Here is a 19,133-nt window from a genome sequence, read left to right as displayed (position 1 = left end):
TTAATTTAAGCGATGCACATTGAAAATGGGAGCTAAATTGTGCCCATAAACAAAATCAATGACCATTTAACCCTTAGGCCATCTAAGGTCTTTATTTCTCATGAACTCTGGCAATGCAGTTGTGGTAGGCTGAGGCGAAAAGTATTAAACACTGTTCACAGCTCCTTGTATATGTTAACTCATTTCTTTAAACTAAATGCACTATTAGGGATGCCAACAGACAAGAGAAGAGAAGTAACACATAGAGAGAATGACTACCCAAGATCATAAAGCTGGTGACAGACTAAAGACACGAATCCAGAAGATTGGATACCACCCACAAAGCCGACTTTCCATATCAGCATGGCATCCTGTTCCACTGGCTTCAGCAGCAGAACTACTATTTCAGGAGGTTCAAGAAGGCAGAAATTCCCAGTATCTTTAATGTTCACCCACAACTTCCCAAAAGCCCACAAACTTTTTTAGCAGAAACCACAAAACCATTTATAGTCCAGTGTCTTTCAGTTCCCTGATTCAAAACCCTTACCTTCCGAATTCAGAAAGCCTACGATGTCATCATTTTTGCCTGACCAGGTGTAAACCAGAGTTCAAAATCATTTGCTTATTCTTGATGACTATACAATTCTAATAGTATTTTATATTTCTGGAGGAGCACAGCACTTCTGAGAGCTATATGAAGTACTATAAATCTAATAGATGCCAAAGAATTCCACGATCAATGAATACTTATGTAGTTAATAATAAAATTTCAACAAATCAACTTGCAATGATGTAATTGATTTTCACTGGTAAATTGTGACACCATTTGGCCCAAACAGACAGGAGCTTCGCTGGCCATGGCAGAGCAGCTCAGGTTTAACATAGTTTAAGCAGGAATGAGAAAACAGTGTGGTGTAAAAAGAATCTGATTGACTTCAGGTCATTACTCTTGCATGTGCCAAGGTAGAGAGAACTTCCTTATTCATGGCTGCTGCTAGGATTCCTCTTTGTCAATGGGGAGCAAGTGCACTCCATTCTGCATCAATTGCAGCCACCATGTCCTTTAGTGATTCTCCTTGGTGACTGACCATCTTTCCCAGTAGAATACCCAGATTTCTTCTAGGGCACATGGACAGAAGTACCTGTTCGCTAGCTCTTCATTTACTTCCCTGCAATCTCTTTGTATACTTAACAGGAAGCTGGCCTGCACTGACTGTTTAAGGGAAGGGCCGCCCTGCAGGCATTTTCAAAGATGTGTACTGACTATACCATTATGAACAGGAACCAAAGGCATTTATTTTGTTGTTAGTATGCGTTGTGTGTATAGTAGCATCTGAATAATTTGAAAAGTGCATTAAATCCATCTGTGGAATGAAGAAGGGATGTGGCTAAAGAGTACTGTAGCAATCAGGCAGCGACAACTCATTGAACCTCTAAGTGTTGTTTTAGCCACATTAATTTTGAGATGCCTGTAGATTTACAAGTGGAGCTGGTACACAGGTTACCCAGGGAGTTCAGGGGAACATGGAACCTATCATCATCATCACTGGAGGGTGGTGAGGAAGATGGCCAAAACAAGCTCATGATGGAGCCTGCATTAAAATATGGTCATGGAAGGATAACGAATAACCCAATTTTATCTTCCATGATTGTAGGAGTGCTACCAGAAGACCTAAAAGAAGTCATGAGCCAGAAATTGAAGGTTGAGAGAGGAATCGCCAGTTGCAGACACAAAGCCTCATGTAGTACCCCAGGGTAGAGAGAAAGGAAACCCTGCTATAGGAGCTATTTAGTTCCCAGGATGACTTTTTTCCTACAAGTGATTCCATCTTCTGCAAGGGCCTATTATGTATAGTTGGGATTGTTTCTTCAAATAATCTATCTGCTCCTCTCCTCTCTTCCCTCTGGTGACCCATTAAGTATATCTCTTTAAGCCAGAAGCTGCAGTCTCTTCTATTGTGGGAATTCCTTCAGCCAATAGCCTTTAAGATAGTTATCCAGAAAGAATCACCAAGCAAAGAGAAATCCAACTTATGATTGCAGGGTAAGATCTCACTACCTAAACAGACATATAATGGTAGTCATCATTTATTAAAAATGAAAGTTGGCTTTGGAGTTGGACATCTCCTTCTCTAAATCCAAGCATGTTGTTAAAGGAAAAATTCAGAGTTTCTATCTCTTATTAGGAGCTACCTGGTGTGGGACAGAAGGAAGATAAAATCTAGGGACTACTTTTTCCGAAACTCTGTTTTCAAAACATTTTACTTCTCCCCTTCCTATTTTTGTTTCTATGGTACCTTTCATTGAATATATGTCTATAGAAATACAAAGATTCCATTTTTATATGAATAATATTTAAGTTTTCTACAATGAAGAATAAATTTTCCTGTAGTAATCTCTGAAGTCCTCAGAAAGAAGATGGGGCCCCACAACAATTCCACTTGGTTGATATGATGTCATTATGCTAATAGCATCACTTTAAGATTGATTTTGGGTTATAAACTGCTCAAGATGATTTCAACTTGGCTAGCTGATATGGTGTACCTTCTTACAATGTTCTGGCCAGAACTTCAAATAAGAACATCAGAAAACCCTACCAACTACACAGAGACTACCTACAACTGTACCAGACAGTAATCTTGAAACTTAGCCATCATTTTTGTTTTTACAGAATACCACAGAAATAACATCGCCCCCATGACAGCTGGAAGTAATTCTAGAAAACGATATCTCCTCTCCCAACAAAGCTTGTCCTCAGGGTTAGGGACATCATTTAGGGTTTGATTATAACTAGTATAGGGTTGGGATGGAAATGAAGTAGGCTCAGGGATCTCTTTTGAAAAAAAAAAAGGGAAAGAATGGGATGGGATAACAGGTAGATTAGTGCACTACTAGTGAGCTATTATTTATAGTCAATTTACATTGATATAGATTCTTGTATATTGATACAAATTCAAATTATATTCATTATATTGAATATGCTCCTATTTCTGTTTATAATATTTGTGCACCTATGCAAAGTTATTTTGTCATATTGTATGCATGCATGTTTATATCTCTCTGCTTAATATATTTTGTATATTGATGCAATTTTAGGATATATTTATCATATTGTACTATACATTTCTACCTCTGACCAAGACATACATATATATACATATATATATATATATATAGTTTACATTTTGAGGTCATTGTCTTCATTTGCTGTACATCTGTTAAAGATTGTTTAATTTTTTTAATATGAAGCCTCAGTCTTTAAGCTATATATATATACTAAGAATTACAGGTCAATAGTCATCCATGTTTGTCATACTTAGACTAATCAGGTTCTTTAGATGCATAGAGATTATATTCTGCATAGATAGGTAATCTTTGAACACTTCAAAGAACTATAGAATATGGCATTTAAATAATTTAGGATTCTGTTGGCATGTGACACAATTAATCCTGGCAGCACCGATCAATTCCTGAGAGACTATTAGGCATTGAAGACACTCCACTTGGAGCTTGTTTTCTTCTTGGCAAAGCTGGCCTTTGGGCAAAGAACTGCCTTGCCTCAACTACTGACAAAATGTACGGTGTTCAAACTGGACAAGCAGGATACAAGCAAAAACAACTAATAAACCTTGCCAAGACAAGGTAAGACAGTTTTCAAATTTTCCTGCCTCTGAAAATGGTCTGTCAGATACTCTTGGTTTTAGCCAAAGATGGTTGCTCCAATGTTGCAAATGAGACTTTGGGTGATTACCCAGGTAGCCGGTTGTTTCTGTCATTTCTTGTACCTTTTGGCAGTTGCTTCATTGCACTTCTTGTCTACTCAGGTAATATTATTTTCCTTCTCAGGTCTTTCATGAGGTTGAAGACTAGATAGTCAAAGTTACTTCCAAGCCATTTTTAATATAAGACTTAGACTTCTTAGGATATAATACCTATTGAAACATTTAGCATATGTTTCTTGTTTACTGGTTGTAATTCTAAATTTTATGTATGTTTTTCCCTCTTCTTTTCCCTTACTGTATATAGTTTTGTGTTAGACTTAAAACTCTCTTATTTAGATAAAGGGGTGAGGTGTTGTGGGAAGTCCTTCATCCAACAGCCTTTAAGATACTGGCCCACTTTGGGCGTGGTCTCATGCACTATAAGTGCAGACAGAAAACATGGGCAGTCCTCTTTTCTGCTGGATTTGGATCCAGTTCCAGAGGACTGTGGATCACGCCTTACTGTGAGTTTATCCCCAAATAAATAAACCATTCTTATACTCCATTCCAGGCTATTGTGGAACTCTTTGGTGCTACTATACTCTTCTTAATCAGTTGTTTTAAATTCCCAGTCCGCTAACTCCAACTTGCCATATCATGCTCTGGTTCTTGTACTTGTCAATCTTCTTAGATTTTATTTTTACTTTTAGCACGTCTCAAGGTATTTTTTGAATGGTACATGTGATGCTCTGGGCAAGCGAATCACAGTAAACAGACGTTTGCTATGTAAAGTGGTGGCCGGTGGAAAGAGCGGGATGAGAGTAGGGGTTAAGAATGCGCCCTCCTCTTGTGACTCAGTCACTGTGTCCCCAGGCTGCGGGGCTGGATTCTACACAAATGTGGGTTCTTTCTCCACATTTGCTCAGGCTCTCTGAGAATAGGCCTTGAAGAAAAGACTAAAATCCTCCTATATATCTTAAAATGATTTCCTTTCCTCTGCAAGAAACACAATGGATTTTCTCTTATATTCAAAATGAAAGTGTGGTAAAACTTTAAAGAATAAAACTCAGAAGTGTAGGGTTGCCCAAGAGGGAGTCCCCTGAGATTCTTAACCCTCCGGAATCCACACTGAGCCTCCAGCAATTTGTTAGCCAGAGTCCCATGGAGGTCTCTAGCCCACACTGCTTCCCATGGAGGTTCTCCTCCAGTTGTGACTGTCTGCGTTTGCCTCTCCTCTACCTTTCTAGTTCAGGGAGCAGTTGCCTGTCTTCCCTGATGGAGCTTAAAGGGGCTGTTGTTTTCTCAGTTTGCTCAGTGATCTGCTTGCTGGAGGAGCAAGATGTTGCAGTTCCTTACATGGCACTGGAAACTCTGGCTACATTGCTTCTCCATCTCTTTTGTTATGAACCACCTTGATCCAACAAGACCCATGGCCAACACACATAGGGCCACATCCTCTTTTCTGATTTTTGAAAGCCATTCCCTTCCCAGTTAGAGTCTTCTCTTTCCTCCCAGCCAAGTCTTATACAAACAAACCACTAAACGAACAGAAAAACTGAGATGGAACTAACACAATAGAGTTTCCAGACAGTTCCAATAATCAGACTATCACCAAGTATTTTCTGCCACACTATTAACAACCCAAGCACTTTAGAATACAGCTTTGATTAGCAACCATCACTGTACCTGCTGTCTCTCTCTGGGATTTCCTTAATAGCAATTCTGACCTGGTTGCTCAGGTCTCGACCTGCATAGACGATCCCGTACGTGCCTTTTCCTAGCACGACGCGGTCACCGTTCTCGTCGTATTCATAGTCATACTGCAAAGGGTGATGGGAGACAGAAGAGTGAGACGTTAGCTGAAAGCGACATTGAAAACACTGTTTTCAAAACTTTGTTTGTTTTACAGTCCAAATTGACCCTGAATTTACCATCCTCTGGCCTCTACTTCCCAAGTGCTGGGATTTCAGGTACTACCAGAGAACACCAAGTCTTTTCACAAATACTTTCCTTATTTTAACATGGCTTTACAAGTGAAACAGTAAAATGGAATTCCTAGGGGAACAAGAGTGAGCAATATAATACAGATGCCATGAAAGCAGAAGGAAGAACTATGAGCGGGGAGGAAAGGACGGAGGAAGGTAGAGGCTATCCAGAAACAAAGTATAATGATCTAATGATGACAATGTCAAAACGAAACCCATTATTTTGCATGATAATTAAAACTTAATGAAAATAGGAAAAATTCCAAAAACTACTTTTTTTTTTAAAAAAAGTAACAACTCCTGTAAGAATAAAAAAAAAGTAGACGCTGTCAACACAACACAGGTGGTGTTTCTTGACAAGTACCATCTAGCTTCATGGTTGAGGGTGTCAGTGCCTCTCTAGGAGCCCACCACAATATTCCCCCCACTGGGTCCCGATTTTCACCAGCTGCCTGGCACTACTTCTGTTAATGTCGACACCTCTTACAATCTTGTCCCTGGTACTCAGCTGAGGGTGCTACAGAAGCGCTTCCTTTATGCCAGGACAATAAAAGCACCTGAAGGGCTGGAGGAGGAGGAGAGTTGGAGGTCTGAGTCATTGGAGATGGAAAAGTCAGTCTTCCTAGGTCACTTTGTGTTTTTGTTTGCTTGGTGGATCAAACTGAGACAAAAGCAGTGAGAAGCACTCCCAGAAACGGAAGTGGGCAACGGACCCTGGACAGAAGCAAGACTGAAAATCCCCCAAGGGATTTTAAAAATGAAAAATAGAGGGCATTTCTGATCTTTTATATAAACATAAAACATGTACAGTCCCGAGCCCTTAAGGGTCATGCATCCTGGTCAAATATGGAGACTGGATCAAAGTTAATGGGGACAGAGAACATTATGTAGAGGCCACCTCAGACCTGGAGGCAGCACATCAAAAGGTGCAGTGCACAGAAAGGCAAGACTCAAGCCCTGGACAGGAAATGAAGCATTTAGGATCCTTCAGTGATCAAGCTGTGCCACTGGAGGAACCCAGAAAGGGGCTACAGACAGGAAGGAGAGAGCCCAAGAACAAGGCCCCTTTGCTGTCTACAGCTATCCGCAGTGCAGATTTGGCAACAAACTTGCCTTATGGAGTGATCTCTGCTGTCTGCTTTTAAAAAGACAACAATTTCTTACATTTAAAAGCCAGAAAAAGGTTTTAATTAATTAATTTATTTTATATCAACTACATTTTCCCCTCCCTCCTGTCCTCCCCTTCCCTCCCCCCATTCCCCTCTGCACCACCCCCGCCCAATTCACTCCTCCTCTGTTCAGGAAGGGCCAGGCCTCCCATGGGTATCAACAAAACACAGGATATTAGTTGCAGTAAGACTAAGTATCTCCTTGTATTAAGGCTGGGCAAGGCAAACCAGTCTGAGGCGCAGGTTCCCAAAAGCCAGCCAAAGCATTAGGGACAGCAGCTGCTCCCACTGTTCATAAAAGCCAGAACATTTGACATGAAATGCCAATGCGTCGTTCACGAAGATGATTATGGTCATGGATTTTTATGCTCATTAAGAAAATGGCCTTGAAATACACATAGCACAGCTGACAAACTTATAAAGAAAAATGGGCAAATACAACGAGGCTTTAGTGGAACTTTAAGAAATGCATATAGCTTACAGATGTTTTATTTGAGACAGGGTTTGGCTATGTAGCTCATGTTAGCCTGGGGCTCATAATTGCCCTGCCTCTACTTCTTGACTGTTGGGATAGATTACAAGTGTGTGCTACCCACCACACCTGATTAATTCTAGCACAGAAATTTGAAGTAGAAACTCTAATGGCCCAGAAACTGAAAATTACTACATAAAGATATAAATTGAGACATTTAAAAATAAGAAATAAAACCAACTAGAGAGATTTGTAACAGTCAAATGTAACTTCTAGAAACTGGGCCTTAAATAGGAGATAAATAAATTCACACTCAGATATACAGGAAAATGATAAAACACTAAATAAAACACCAATGATAGAACAGATTATAAAAAGGAGCATGGGGCCAGCAAGATGATCCAGGGAACAAGGCTGCTTAACTGTGGAGGCCCAAGAGACCTGAGTCCAGTCCCACATGGCGAAGGGGAGAGAATGACTCCAGTTCTTTCCTGATCTCCATTTGTGGGCAGTGGCATGCTCTCTTGGGCATACACACTGTGCTGGCTAGTTTTATGTCACCTCGACACAAGCCAATGTCATCTGAGAGAAGGGAGTCTCAACTGAGAAAATGGCTCCATAAGATCAAGTTGTATGCAAGTCTGGAGGGCATTTTCTTAATTAGTGATTAATGGGGGGAGGCAGCCCATGGTCGGTGGTGCCGTCCCTGGGTTGATGGTCCTGGGTTCTATAAGAAAGCAGACTGAGCAAGCTGGTAAGCAGCACCCGCCCATAGTCTCTGCATCAGCTCCTGCCTCAGGTTCCAGCGCTGCTTGAGTTCCTGTCCTGACTTCCTTCAGTGATGACTATGATGTAGCAGTGTAAGCCAAATAAACCCTTTCCTCCCCAATTTGCTTTTGGTCATGGTGTTTCATCACAGCAATAGCAACTCTAACCACAACATATACACACTTAGCAAATATTAAAAAGAAGCAGGATGATACGCTTCTTCAATCCTCAGCTCGGGAGGTAGATCAGAACTTCCAGGTCATCCTCAGAAACAGGGGTTCAACGGTCATTCTGAGCTAAATGAGATCCTGTCTCAAATAAATAAAGGCAAAAATAAAAAGGACAAATGACCAAGACAGGAGGGTAATCAAACTCTGGCGACCCAACCGCCCATGTTGGCATCAGCCCCAGGTTGTTTCCAACAGGTTTTAAAGCCCTTGTTGAAGGCCGCTGGGTCATATCTCTTGGACATAGGGCAAATTCTGGAAAGGTGTCTGTTCTCTTGATGGCAATGCTGAGAATCCATTGTGAGGTACCAGAGCTACACAAAAGATCCTTCCCATGCTAGGAATAAATGCCCAATGTGGAGATGAAGGGCAGTCTTTCTGAAGATGATCAGGGAGCTCTGCCTGAGAGAAGACGAACCTGAGGGTGGGCATGTGGCATGTGACAAGCATCCACCCAGACTTGGAACATGAAACAGGATCTGGTAAAGATACAATAAGACTAGCTCAACAATACCACCCAAGTTCGTCACCACACTCAGTTCCTGTGGTCTAGAGTCTGGTAACGTTGTGCTGTGCTGGTTGGGATCCCAACAAAGACCATTAACAAAGAAGCTCAAGTTCGCCACTGTCCCTCTCAGAAAAACAAACCTATACACCAGCCTGAGAACCGTCAACAGTTTATATTATTACAGGGCTTTAAAACTTAAAAGAAAAGAAATTCAAATCGCCTTCCTCACTTGCGCTCCAGAAGTCTGTGTTTCATGGAGAGAAAGGCATGTGATCACCACTAATTTAAACATGGCCAGAAGTCTCTTTCTAATGAAAATATCAGAGTTGTGGCTTAAAGCTGGATCTTCAAATTCAAGACTTTGTGGTCTTCCCGCTATCCACGTGTGGTGATTTGAATAAGAATGGCTCCTACAGGCGCATAAGCTTAGTCCTCAGTTGATGAGCTGGTTTGGAAGGGTTAGGAAGCTTGGCCTTGCTGGAGGCATAACATTGTTAGAGGAGCTGAACCATTAGGGGTAGACTTTAAAATTTCAAAAGCCCACAACAGCCTCTCCCCCCTCTCCCCCTCCCTCCCTCCCTCCCTCCCTCCCTCCCTCCCTCCCTCCCTCCCTCCCTCCCTCCCTCCCTCCCTCCCTTCCTCCCTCCCTTCCTCCCCCTCCCTCTCTCTCTCTGCCTGCTGCCTGAAGACCAGGATGGAAAACTCTTAGCTAGGGCTCCAACACTGTGCCTGTCTGCTTCCCACCATGATGGTCATAGACTAACCCTCTAAAACTGTAAGCAAGTCCCCGATAAAGGCTTTCATTTATAAATCTGCCTTGGTCATGGTGTCTCTTCACGGCAATAGAACAGTAGCTAAAACCCCATCACACAAGGTTTAAAAATGAGTATTTTGTTTTCAAGACCAGCATCATAACGATGTTCCAGTGTGTGGTCTGTTCCCACTTAACACCCCCTCACGTTTTCAAACACATGCCTGTAACCTTGACCTTTCAGACTCCAATCTTTCCTTCCCTTACTCCTTACATCAAAGCCACTGACAAATGCTATGAGGGTTCCTCTGTGCAGACTCCTTGGCACAGCATGATCATCCTTCTGGCCACTTGCTCCCTATTTCCAGCCTTTACGCCTTAGTCTCTTCCAGCGGGGATGACTTTAGAAGGGGCTTTTCCCTTGTGCTGTGGGCACAAGCTCATCAACCATTCATTGACTTCTCAAGATGGTCTGACACGCTTCCAAGGCTTTCTCTTTCCCCTTTGCTCACTGGTATCACCGTTTTGCTAGGGACTGAACCCACGGTGTGGTGCACGCCAAGCAAGCACTCTACCAAGGGACTACCTTTGCGCCCTCTGCTTGCTTGCCACTGGCCCTGTCTTCCCCACTTGTTTACGTCATCATCGCTCATCTTAGAGTTACTTGGCAGTGGGCACTCAGTAACTACTTGCTTAATAACTAAGTTGGGATATACCAAGGACTTTGAAAAGCAGGTGACAAATGATTTGGAGTCAGTATCAGGTTGAGAGGTAGAAATTACTAGAGAGGCAGAAGTTCAAGAGCAGCATGGATTGTAATTTGAGACCAGTTTGGGCTGTAGACCTTGACCGGAAAAAAAAAAGGTTCAGCATCAGTTTAGTTTTGGTTGCAAGTATATTTGCCACAGGGCTACTGATTTAGTCTAGAGAAGAACATGTACGCGGGTGGGGCCAGTTGACGTTCAGTTTCTCTCAGGAATTTAAGCACCTAAAGACTACTTTTGTTAAAACATCTCCTACCTGGGGGGAAAAAAGCAGTCATAAATAAAAATCAGATCTTGTTAAAAAAAAGTATGATTAAAATAAACCACCTCAATGGCAATTGCTTTTTTGATGCCTTGTTGCTTATTTTTCTATTCTTACAAAATAAAGACAAAAATCCTAAAGGCAATTCTGAAGGATACTGAGATGGGCGGTAGCTGACTGTTCTGTAAGGACCGGGAATTATCTACGTGACAGACAAAAAACTGAGCTTAGAATGGGGGCTGAGTACCCAGGAGGGCAAGGAGGGATCAGTTGCTTGATGGCAACACTGAGCATCACTGTGAGTACCCAGAGCTTTATTAGACAATACTCCTATGCTAGGTGCTTAATCTAGGGATGAAGGACGTCCAATCCCAGGGAAATCTGCCTGGGTAGGGATGTGAGGGTGGGGGACCTGAAACCAACATCGGGGATAATCTAAGCAACCTGTCCAATGACAAATGTGGAAAGAAAGACGTGGGTGGGGAAGAAGGGAGGTCTTTTGAAGGCATGATTACACTGCTTATAAATTTTGTGTTCTATTTCTATGGCAATAGGTTAGCAAGTCAGGTTGTTGCTAAGGGAGACAGCAGCTGCATTTCAAACAAAGGTGGGAATACATGTTGAATCGTTCTTTTTTTTTGTTGCTGACTGTCCAGAACAATCTAACTGAGATGGTAAGAGAGCTGGCAGGGAAGATCTGAGTGGCAAGAACAAACAACAGATCAGCGATTCCCCCGGTCCTTGCACTGACAAGGGACCTAGAGAGTATTTTGTATTATATATTAATGCCTTTTCACATTTATTAAGGAGACAGTATTAAAATGTACATCCACACTGAACTCTAGCTGTCTAGAAAATCACTTCTGGGCATCTTACATGTTTTTCACCAGTTACCACTAAAGCTTTGCGCTTCCTCCTCTTTCCTTGCCTTCTGTCAGTTCATGTGCAGGCCCCTAGGTACAGAACTTAAATTGGTAGAGGAAAAAGATCAACAGAATGAATAATTATTGAGCTGATGTTGCTCTTATACCACATATCAACAATACTTTAAAGGACAGACTTTTTTTTTTTTTTAGATACCTAACTGTACATTCATGTTTCAGATTGGCACAGAAACAGAAATGTGATCTTAAAGGAAACAAACCGGTTTGTCACGTGATCATTTCAAATGGATGTAGAGTCTCTGTTTACAAGTCAACAGACAGAGGAATGGTAAGGTCTTCCATCACCATGCAGGTGTCCGAGTCAAAGGAAACTGTTCTTTCATGGAGTTTGTCCCCACTCCACCCACAAGGGGCCAGCTTTCTCCCCATGTTCACTGGGAACAATGCAGAGACAAGTTCACAAAGCATGCCAGTCTGACGCCTCAGTCCTATGTCAGCTGATGTGTCAAAGAGAGGTACAAAGGCATATGTGTGTGACAGAGAGGGGCCTGTGTTAGCTCTTGATAGTCTGCTTATAAATTTTGTGTTTTGTGTATTTCTATGGCAATAGGTTAGCAAGTCAGGTTGTTGCTAAGGGAGACAGCAGCTGCATGGCAAATAATATACTGGGCAAAGTCAGGGCAGAAAACCAGGTAAAAATGGAAACAGAGCCAGGTGAGAAATGGGAGAGGTTAAAAACGATTTAAAAAGAAACATGTCAGAAAGATATGGCGACCAGGCTTAACAGCTGCAATGGTTGTCAACCGCTGGGAAGTATGGGACAAGGAAGGGCATAGAATGGTTAGACCACAGGGTGGACTGAGAAACTACATGGAGAAAATTAGGGATATTTCCTGATTCAGAGATCTCCTCGTTGTGTTTGAACATGAAATTATCCCCATGGGCTCATATATTTAAATATTTGGTCCCTGGCTCATAGGATTGTTCTTGCAAGATTGTGGAACCTTCAGTAACTTTGCTGTCAGAAGCAGGTCAGTACAGCAGACCCGAAGTTCCTGTCTACCTTCTGCTTCTTGCTTCCACTGCCATGTCTTCCTCGCCATGATGGGCGTCCCCACAGAAAAAAACCTGCACACCATGATAGACTTCATCCCTTAGGACTCCTTCTCTTGAGTTGCTTCTTGTCAGATATTTGAGCACGACCACAAGAAACACAACGATTTTTGCAGTCCTTCTACAAAGAGCAGCAAAAAGTGTTGAGAGAAAAAAAAAACTCAGAGAGCCCCAAGATTAAGTCTGAACTGGAGGTCTCTGGGGGTGACAAGAGGAAAGGCAGGGAGGGTAAGTGGCTGGGGCTGGACCTCTCTCAGGTATCTGGACGAGATTATGGAGCAGCAGCCCTCACTCTACAGGGATGTATTAAAAGGCAAGCAATAGAATACAGGGATCATAGGTAGTAAGCATTCAAATCTTAATGGCTAGCTATATTCAATGGCTTGAAGACTTCGCTGTAAATCAACACATTAAGTTATGAAGAAGGTGGGCTCATAACCCTTCCAGAAAAAAACACAGCCTTGAGTCAAAATGCATGGCCATGAATCAAAAGGAAGCACTGCTGTATAAGGACAGGAGGGTCCCCTGAGACATGATATCATGCTATCTTTGAAACAACCTCGGACAGTTTGGAGTGCCTTAGTTAGAGATTTTTATTGCTGTGAAGAGACACCATGACCATGGGAACGCCTTTAAATAAAAACATTTAATTGAGGAGGCTTTCTTACAGTTTCAGAGGTTCATTTCATTCTCATCAGAATGGGGAGCATGGCAGTGTGCAGGCGGACATGGTGCTGGCATTGACAGTCCTACATCTTGACTTAGAGGCAACAGGAAGTCGATTGTCACACTGAGGGAAGCTTGAGAAAAGAGACCTCAAAGCCACCCCCACAGTGACACACTTCCTCCAACAAGGCCACACCCCCACTTCCTTTGGGGGCCATTTTCTTTCAAACCACCAGAGTATGAATCTGGAAAATTATTTCAAAACTTAAAGCTGAGAAAAGACAGTCAAGACCTTCATGTTCAACTCTAAGGGATGAAATTATCTTAGACAAGCAGGGGCATAAAACAAAGCTGTTAACTGGCAAAATCAGAACCAGAAAGCAGGGCTCTTGTCTCCAGTTCAGAGATCTCGCGGGAGTAGGTTCAACTCTGAACAGGAGAGATCTGGTCACAAGCAGAAGCAGCTTGTACCCATCCCATCATTTGTTATTGAAATGAGAAAGATTTTTAACTCTGATTTCTAAGAAGTTTTTTAAATGTCAAGAAATCTGGGGCTGGCCATGAACTCAGAGCTTATTGTAGAAGGAATGGTGGGCTGTGTCCCGCCACCCAGCTAGCTTTACCCAAAATAATTACAAATGAAACTGTATTCATTTAAATACTGCCTGGCTCCTGGACCGTTATCTGTAGCTTCTTATTGGTTGATTCTCATATCTTGCTTTAACCCATATTTAGTAATTTATATAGCACCACGAGGGGTGGCTTACCAGGAGACATCTTAACCTGCGTCCATCTCAGAGAGGAGAAGCATGGCGACTGCATATGGCAACTGCCTGAAGCATCTCCCCAACTCTGCTTCCTTTTTCCCACAATTCTGTTCTGTCTACTCTGCCTCCCTAATTTTCTGTTCTCTTAAAGGGCCAAGACAGTTTCTTTATTAATTAACCAATGAAAGTAACATAGACAGATAACTCTCCTCCATCAGCTTATGGAACCATATTAACATTATCTGTGGAATATTGACAATGTCCTAAGTGAAGATAAAGACATTAAGAAGTATCTCCTTGTCAACCATCTTTCCCAATTTCCTGGTAAGTCATGTTTCCCAATCTCTTGGTCAACTACCTTTCCCAAGAGTTTCTATTTGTTGAGATAAGGCACTCAAAAAGGCTTCATGAATAATTGAATTCCAGTGGAAGCAAATACAAAATAGTTTCTGTGCATACAAATTCCAACCATTGTTTAAAGACGATCTCTAAGACAATTCTTATACAGTATAGAGGTTGAGAAGAAAAGGAATTATTTTCAGTTTTTCATACATGGGCTGAAGTTTGAAGAAGTCTATGGTCAGGAAGTGAAGGAATTCATTTTAATAAACTAGCAATCGAAAAAAACAATTTAAACAGGATATGTTCAAAATATTTAAGAAACATCATCAAATATATATTGGAAAGCTATACACTATACAAACATGTAAGTTAAGGCTGAATGATAGATACTCAGCCATGGCTACGGAGAGGCACTGACAGGAAGGACCCAGGTAGGCCTCGCCATCCTTCAGTCCAGAAGATCACTTTAACCATTCAAGAATGCTATGCTAATTGAGCAACTATGATAAAATGAGGCAAAATGGCAAGCTGAGTCCAAACTCTTAAAACAAAAGATGCTTGGATTCTTGGGCAAGGCCGTACAGCCCATCGAGAATACCATAGAGATCATTCTCTGTCAGAGGATTTAAATTATTCTGACGAGACGCAGGGGGCAAGTGTTTTCTAGCACACAAGCTTGGTCTGCCCATGCTCAGTGGAGAAGGGTGCGTTGGGAGAGCTGTCATGACTTAGAGCATGATCACACTGCATGCTGGTTTTTGAGAGGTTGGCTGATTTAGTGAAACCCTCTGGCTGTTCCTAGGAAGAAGCATTAGTAGTCTTCTCCTTTTAGTTAATTGGTCACAGGGCTGTTGATAGGCGTGCCCAGCCAGGAAGGGCCTCTCATAACACCAACCCCATACGCTTCCTTTTCACACGACAAGAGACTAAGGGTAGACCAATGAATCACAAATCTAAGGCGATTAAATCTGTGCTATGTGGTCCATTATAGAGAAATTAGCTCCTAGTCCCCGAACTGGAGTTCAGAGACTTAGTCTAATACAATCTTGTGATCCCCCAATCTAAAAGTACAGAATGAAAAGTCATGCAAATAAGAATCATTATCTACTACTTCTATGACCAGCAAGATAACACATGGAGAAATTTGTTTTTCCAAATTAGAACTATCATCTTGTTATAGCTTTAAGAGGCCTAGGGCTTACTTATTATAATATAAAATTTACATAATCATTAGATAATCACAGAATCTAACCACAGACAGCATTAGTGGTTGACGAGTCAACTGTCCCTCTACTAAGCAACAGCTTTTTTTTTTTTTTTTAGTTCAGTGAATGGGATGAAATTACCAAAATGACCTAAAATGTACGTATACATGTGTTTTCGTTTATAGTTTTGTTTTTCTTTTTTCAATTTTACTTTACGTTAACACATAAATTTCAAGAAGCTGGAGCTACAGACAGTTGTGAGCTTCTTGACCTGGGTGCTGGAAACTGAACACAAGTCCTCTGAAAGAGCAGAGTGCCTTTGAACCACTAAGCTATCTCTCCAGGCCCTCTTCCTAAGAGAAACTTTAGACTCTGATGGAGTGCCTCCACGATACACCTCATCCCTCTGCAGTGAACATCATCCCTGCCCATCCCCCTTAGAGTCAGTTTACAATGGCTCATTTGTAAAACGCAGTTTATTCCAGTCCTTACCTCCAAGGAGTCCCCTTCACAGTCTCCATCCTCCGTGCCTCTGCCCTTCTCTTCTGTAATGGTATTCACCATTTCAAAGAACCTATGACGAGAGTTGGCATTCATAGCGCAGGCTTCTTCACATCGCTCAGTAAACCCATCACAAGCCAACAATCGTTTAGGTGGAGAATTCATTTAGGGCACTAAACACATCAAACATCCTGCCTCAGCCCCACCTGCCACCAGTGCGCTCAGAACTTTTACATCAGTCAGTGGCATGGGGCAGTCATGGAACACAAGCCCTGCTCATAACAAAGTTCTGAATAGCCCATGAATCTTAGTGAATACAATACCCGTATCTACCTGGCAGCCAGCAGAGATCAGCCTCTTGGTTGGTCACCCTGCTGAGGAGCAAGTGGAAGCGGGGTTGCCCCATGGGGCTTTCTCGAGACAGTCTCTGGTGAATGAATATCATGGGCTCAGCTCTCTCTCAAGTGGAAAGACTCTCAACCATTGTAAGTAAATAGACCCCAAATCGACTTCAGAGCAAAAATCAAGAACCAAGAGTCTTTGGGCAAATAAACCACCAGCACTAGTCTATGTGTTTTGGGGAGTTTTGGGGTGTAGGGGTGGGAACACAAAAAGAAATATCAGATTGGGAGGATTTTTCTAGAAATTCCTGACTGCAAATACTAGTAAATGTAACTTGGATCTAGAACACAAGGTTTAGACAAAATCATAAAAACGTTGAGAATGTAGACTTGGCTATCAAATTAAGATCACTGGGTTCTATGTGACTAGGGCAAACTTTTCCACTTCTCTGGGTGCTTAATTGCAAAGTAGGGGTGTACCTGTTCCACAGGCTAGGAAGATACTTAGAGAAGTCCTTATAAAGTGCACACGCAGAATATTGCATTCATAAACGTTAATGCTGTTCTGTCCTGCTGTTGTTATTAAATAAACAAAATAGCCCTATTCTGGCTATTCCAGAATGTCTAGTACCTGTGAATCTCAGTTACTAAATCTCCTGCCTGAGCACTTCAATCATTATACGTGCAGATCCTATAAAGACAGTCTGAAACATGGATATCACCTAGGCAGACTGGCTTATATGTGCTTTGGAGACAGAGTTACCTCTCTGGTTTTCCTTTTGTTGTTTGTGTTGTTGTTGTTTTTCAAGACAGGGTTTCTCTGTGTAGCCATGGCTGTCCTGGAACTTGCTCTATAGCCCAGGTTGGCCTCAAACTCAGAGACCCGTCTACATCTACCTCCTGAGTTCTGAGTTCTGGGATTAAAGGCACGTGCCACCACTGCCCCGTGAGCCACCTCTCTTTTGATGACATTTTAAAATGCTTGTTAGATTTTATTTCTGAAGTCAGTTTCAGAGCCCAGTAATGTAAGTGAGGAATAAATTTGTCCCTTACCCTCTGAGTAAAGTAGTAACGTTTAGACCAGTGGTTCATATATGAACTAAGGGATGCACTGGATACGTGGGCTGCTGGCTTCACAGGCAGGGCATGCTATATGGAAGGCTAAGCACACAAAGCAGGCTATCATGTGATGAGATTACCTACACAACTCAGAAATTATTTCTGTACCTCAGTTTATCTTTCCACCCATTCAACAAACACTCATTGAACACCTAGAGCTGCTCTGTCTACTGGGAACCAATGAATGAGGCGATTTTGGAATCTGTAGCCTATTTACAGAGTTCCCTTGTGCCTAATGAAAACAATATTTTCATACAATATATTTTGACTGTGCCCCCGCCCCGCGCTCCAATTCTTACTCCCCATTTCCACGAAGGTCGATGGCATGGAAACAAAACAAAGCAAAATCCCATGATTGCGTGGAATAAGAATAAATCCTAAGTAAGATTAACTATCTGGATGAGTTAGAAACAAAAGTAATGTCAGTTAAGAGGGAAAGTAAAGCAAAAAGAACCTTTTAAAATGGCTTTACAGCTAAAGATTAAGACCTGAGATGAAGACACACACCAACCATTAATGGAAAACATCTCACTATGACCATCGTAAGAGAATATAACACCGTGGGGCAGCAGTCTGCCATATATACGTCAGGAGCATGGATTCGAGTTCTCATGGGCCTGGGTCAAGTCCTCAGTTTTATTCTTACTGGTTATATGATATTAAGGTAGTTTTAAAAATCTATTTCTTTTCCTTCTTTTATGGAAGATGGTAATCATACCTATCTAATCAGATTTCAGTAAAGATCAAAATCGATACGAGGCTGGGGACGAGCATTAAGAACAAATACTGTCTACTGAATTAGCCTATCAGACATTTATTATGAGAATCATTTGAAAAAAGGACAACCCTCAATAAAATCTAAGTTCAGACTGGCTTTCGCCTATATTTTGGCTTCTAAGTGGCCATTAGCTTCTCCTCTACTTTATTGCTCACCACTGTGTTCTAAGGGAATATGAAATATTTAACTAAGAGAAATATACCTGGAGAGAATATGGTCATAGGTTTTTAGGCTACCTCTTTTACTGATATAGGCCAGATCCTAGGCTATGCGCCCACCAGAGAGAATCCAGTATAACTGGTCTGCAGTGGGGCTCAGATACTGATTTATGCTTACCAGGTTGTTCTTCTAGTAGGTAGGGTTAAGAGTGTCCATTGCAGACAGGAGTAAGTTTATGCTTAATAATCTGCTCATGGAAAATTTGGCACTCATCTATAGTAAGTAAGCTTTTTAAAAATGAGGCATGGTATTAAATAATTAACCAGCACACCTCGGCTAATGTTTTATTTGTGTAAGATATACTGACTAAGCAAGGGCCTGATGTTAAACAAAAATCCTAGATCCAATACCACATATTTCTAAAGCAATATTAAAAATAAAGTGTCTTAGCTGGGTGGTCATGGTACACACCTTTAGTACCAGCACTCGGGAGGCAGAGTCAGGCGTATCTCTGAGCTCAGGCCAGCCTGGTCTACAATATCTAGTTCCAGGGCAGCAGTTACACACAGAGAAATCCTGTCTTGAAAAACAAACCAAAAAACCCCAAAATAATAATAATAATAATAATAATAATAATAATAATAATAATAATAATAATGATAATGATAATAA

The 19,133-nt window shown here is 41.6% G+C and overlaps 1 protein-coding gene across 1 annotated transcript in view; it reads right to left on the bottom strand.

Annotated features, from left to right (window-relative positions):
• The window catches only part of Map3k5 (mitogen-activated protein kinase kinase kinase 5), a 210,988-nt gene that overhangs the window by 45,986 nt on the left and 145,869 nt on the right, over positions 1 to 19,133 (bottom strand). Inside the window, exons 14-15 of the mRNA XM_038339073.1 lie at positions 16,056 to 16,137; positions 5,367 to 5,500 (exon numbers count right to left, since the gene is read on the bottom strand). Coding sequence (XP_038195001.1) covers positions 5,367 to 5,500; positions 16,056 to 16,137 — 216 coding nt within the window. The remainder of the gene's footprint in view (positions 1 to 5,366; positions 5,501 to 16,055; positions 16,138 to 19,133) is intronic.

The sequence above is a fragment of the Arvicola amphibius genome, chromosome 8 (assembly GCF_903992535.2).
Source record: "Arvicola amphibius chromosome 8, mArvAmp1.2, whole genome shotgun sequence".
NCBI lineage: Eukaryota > Metazoa > Chordata > Mammalia > Rodentia > Cricetidae > Arvicola > Arvicola amphibius.
Note: the sequence above shows the minus strand (reverse complement) of the source record. Positions and strands in the feature narration are given on the sequence as shown.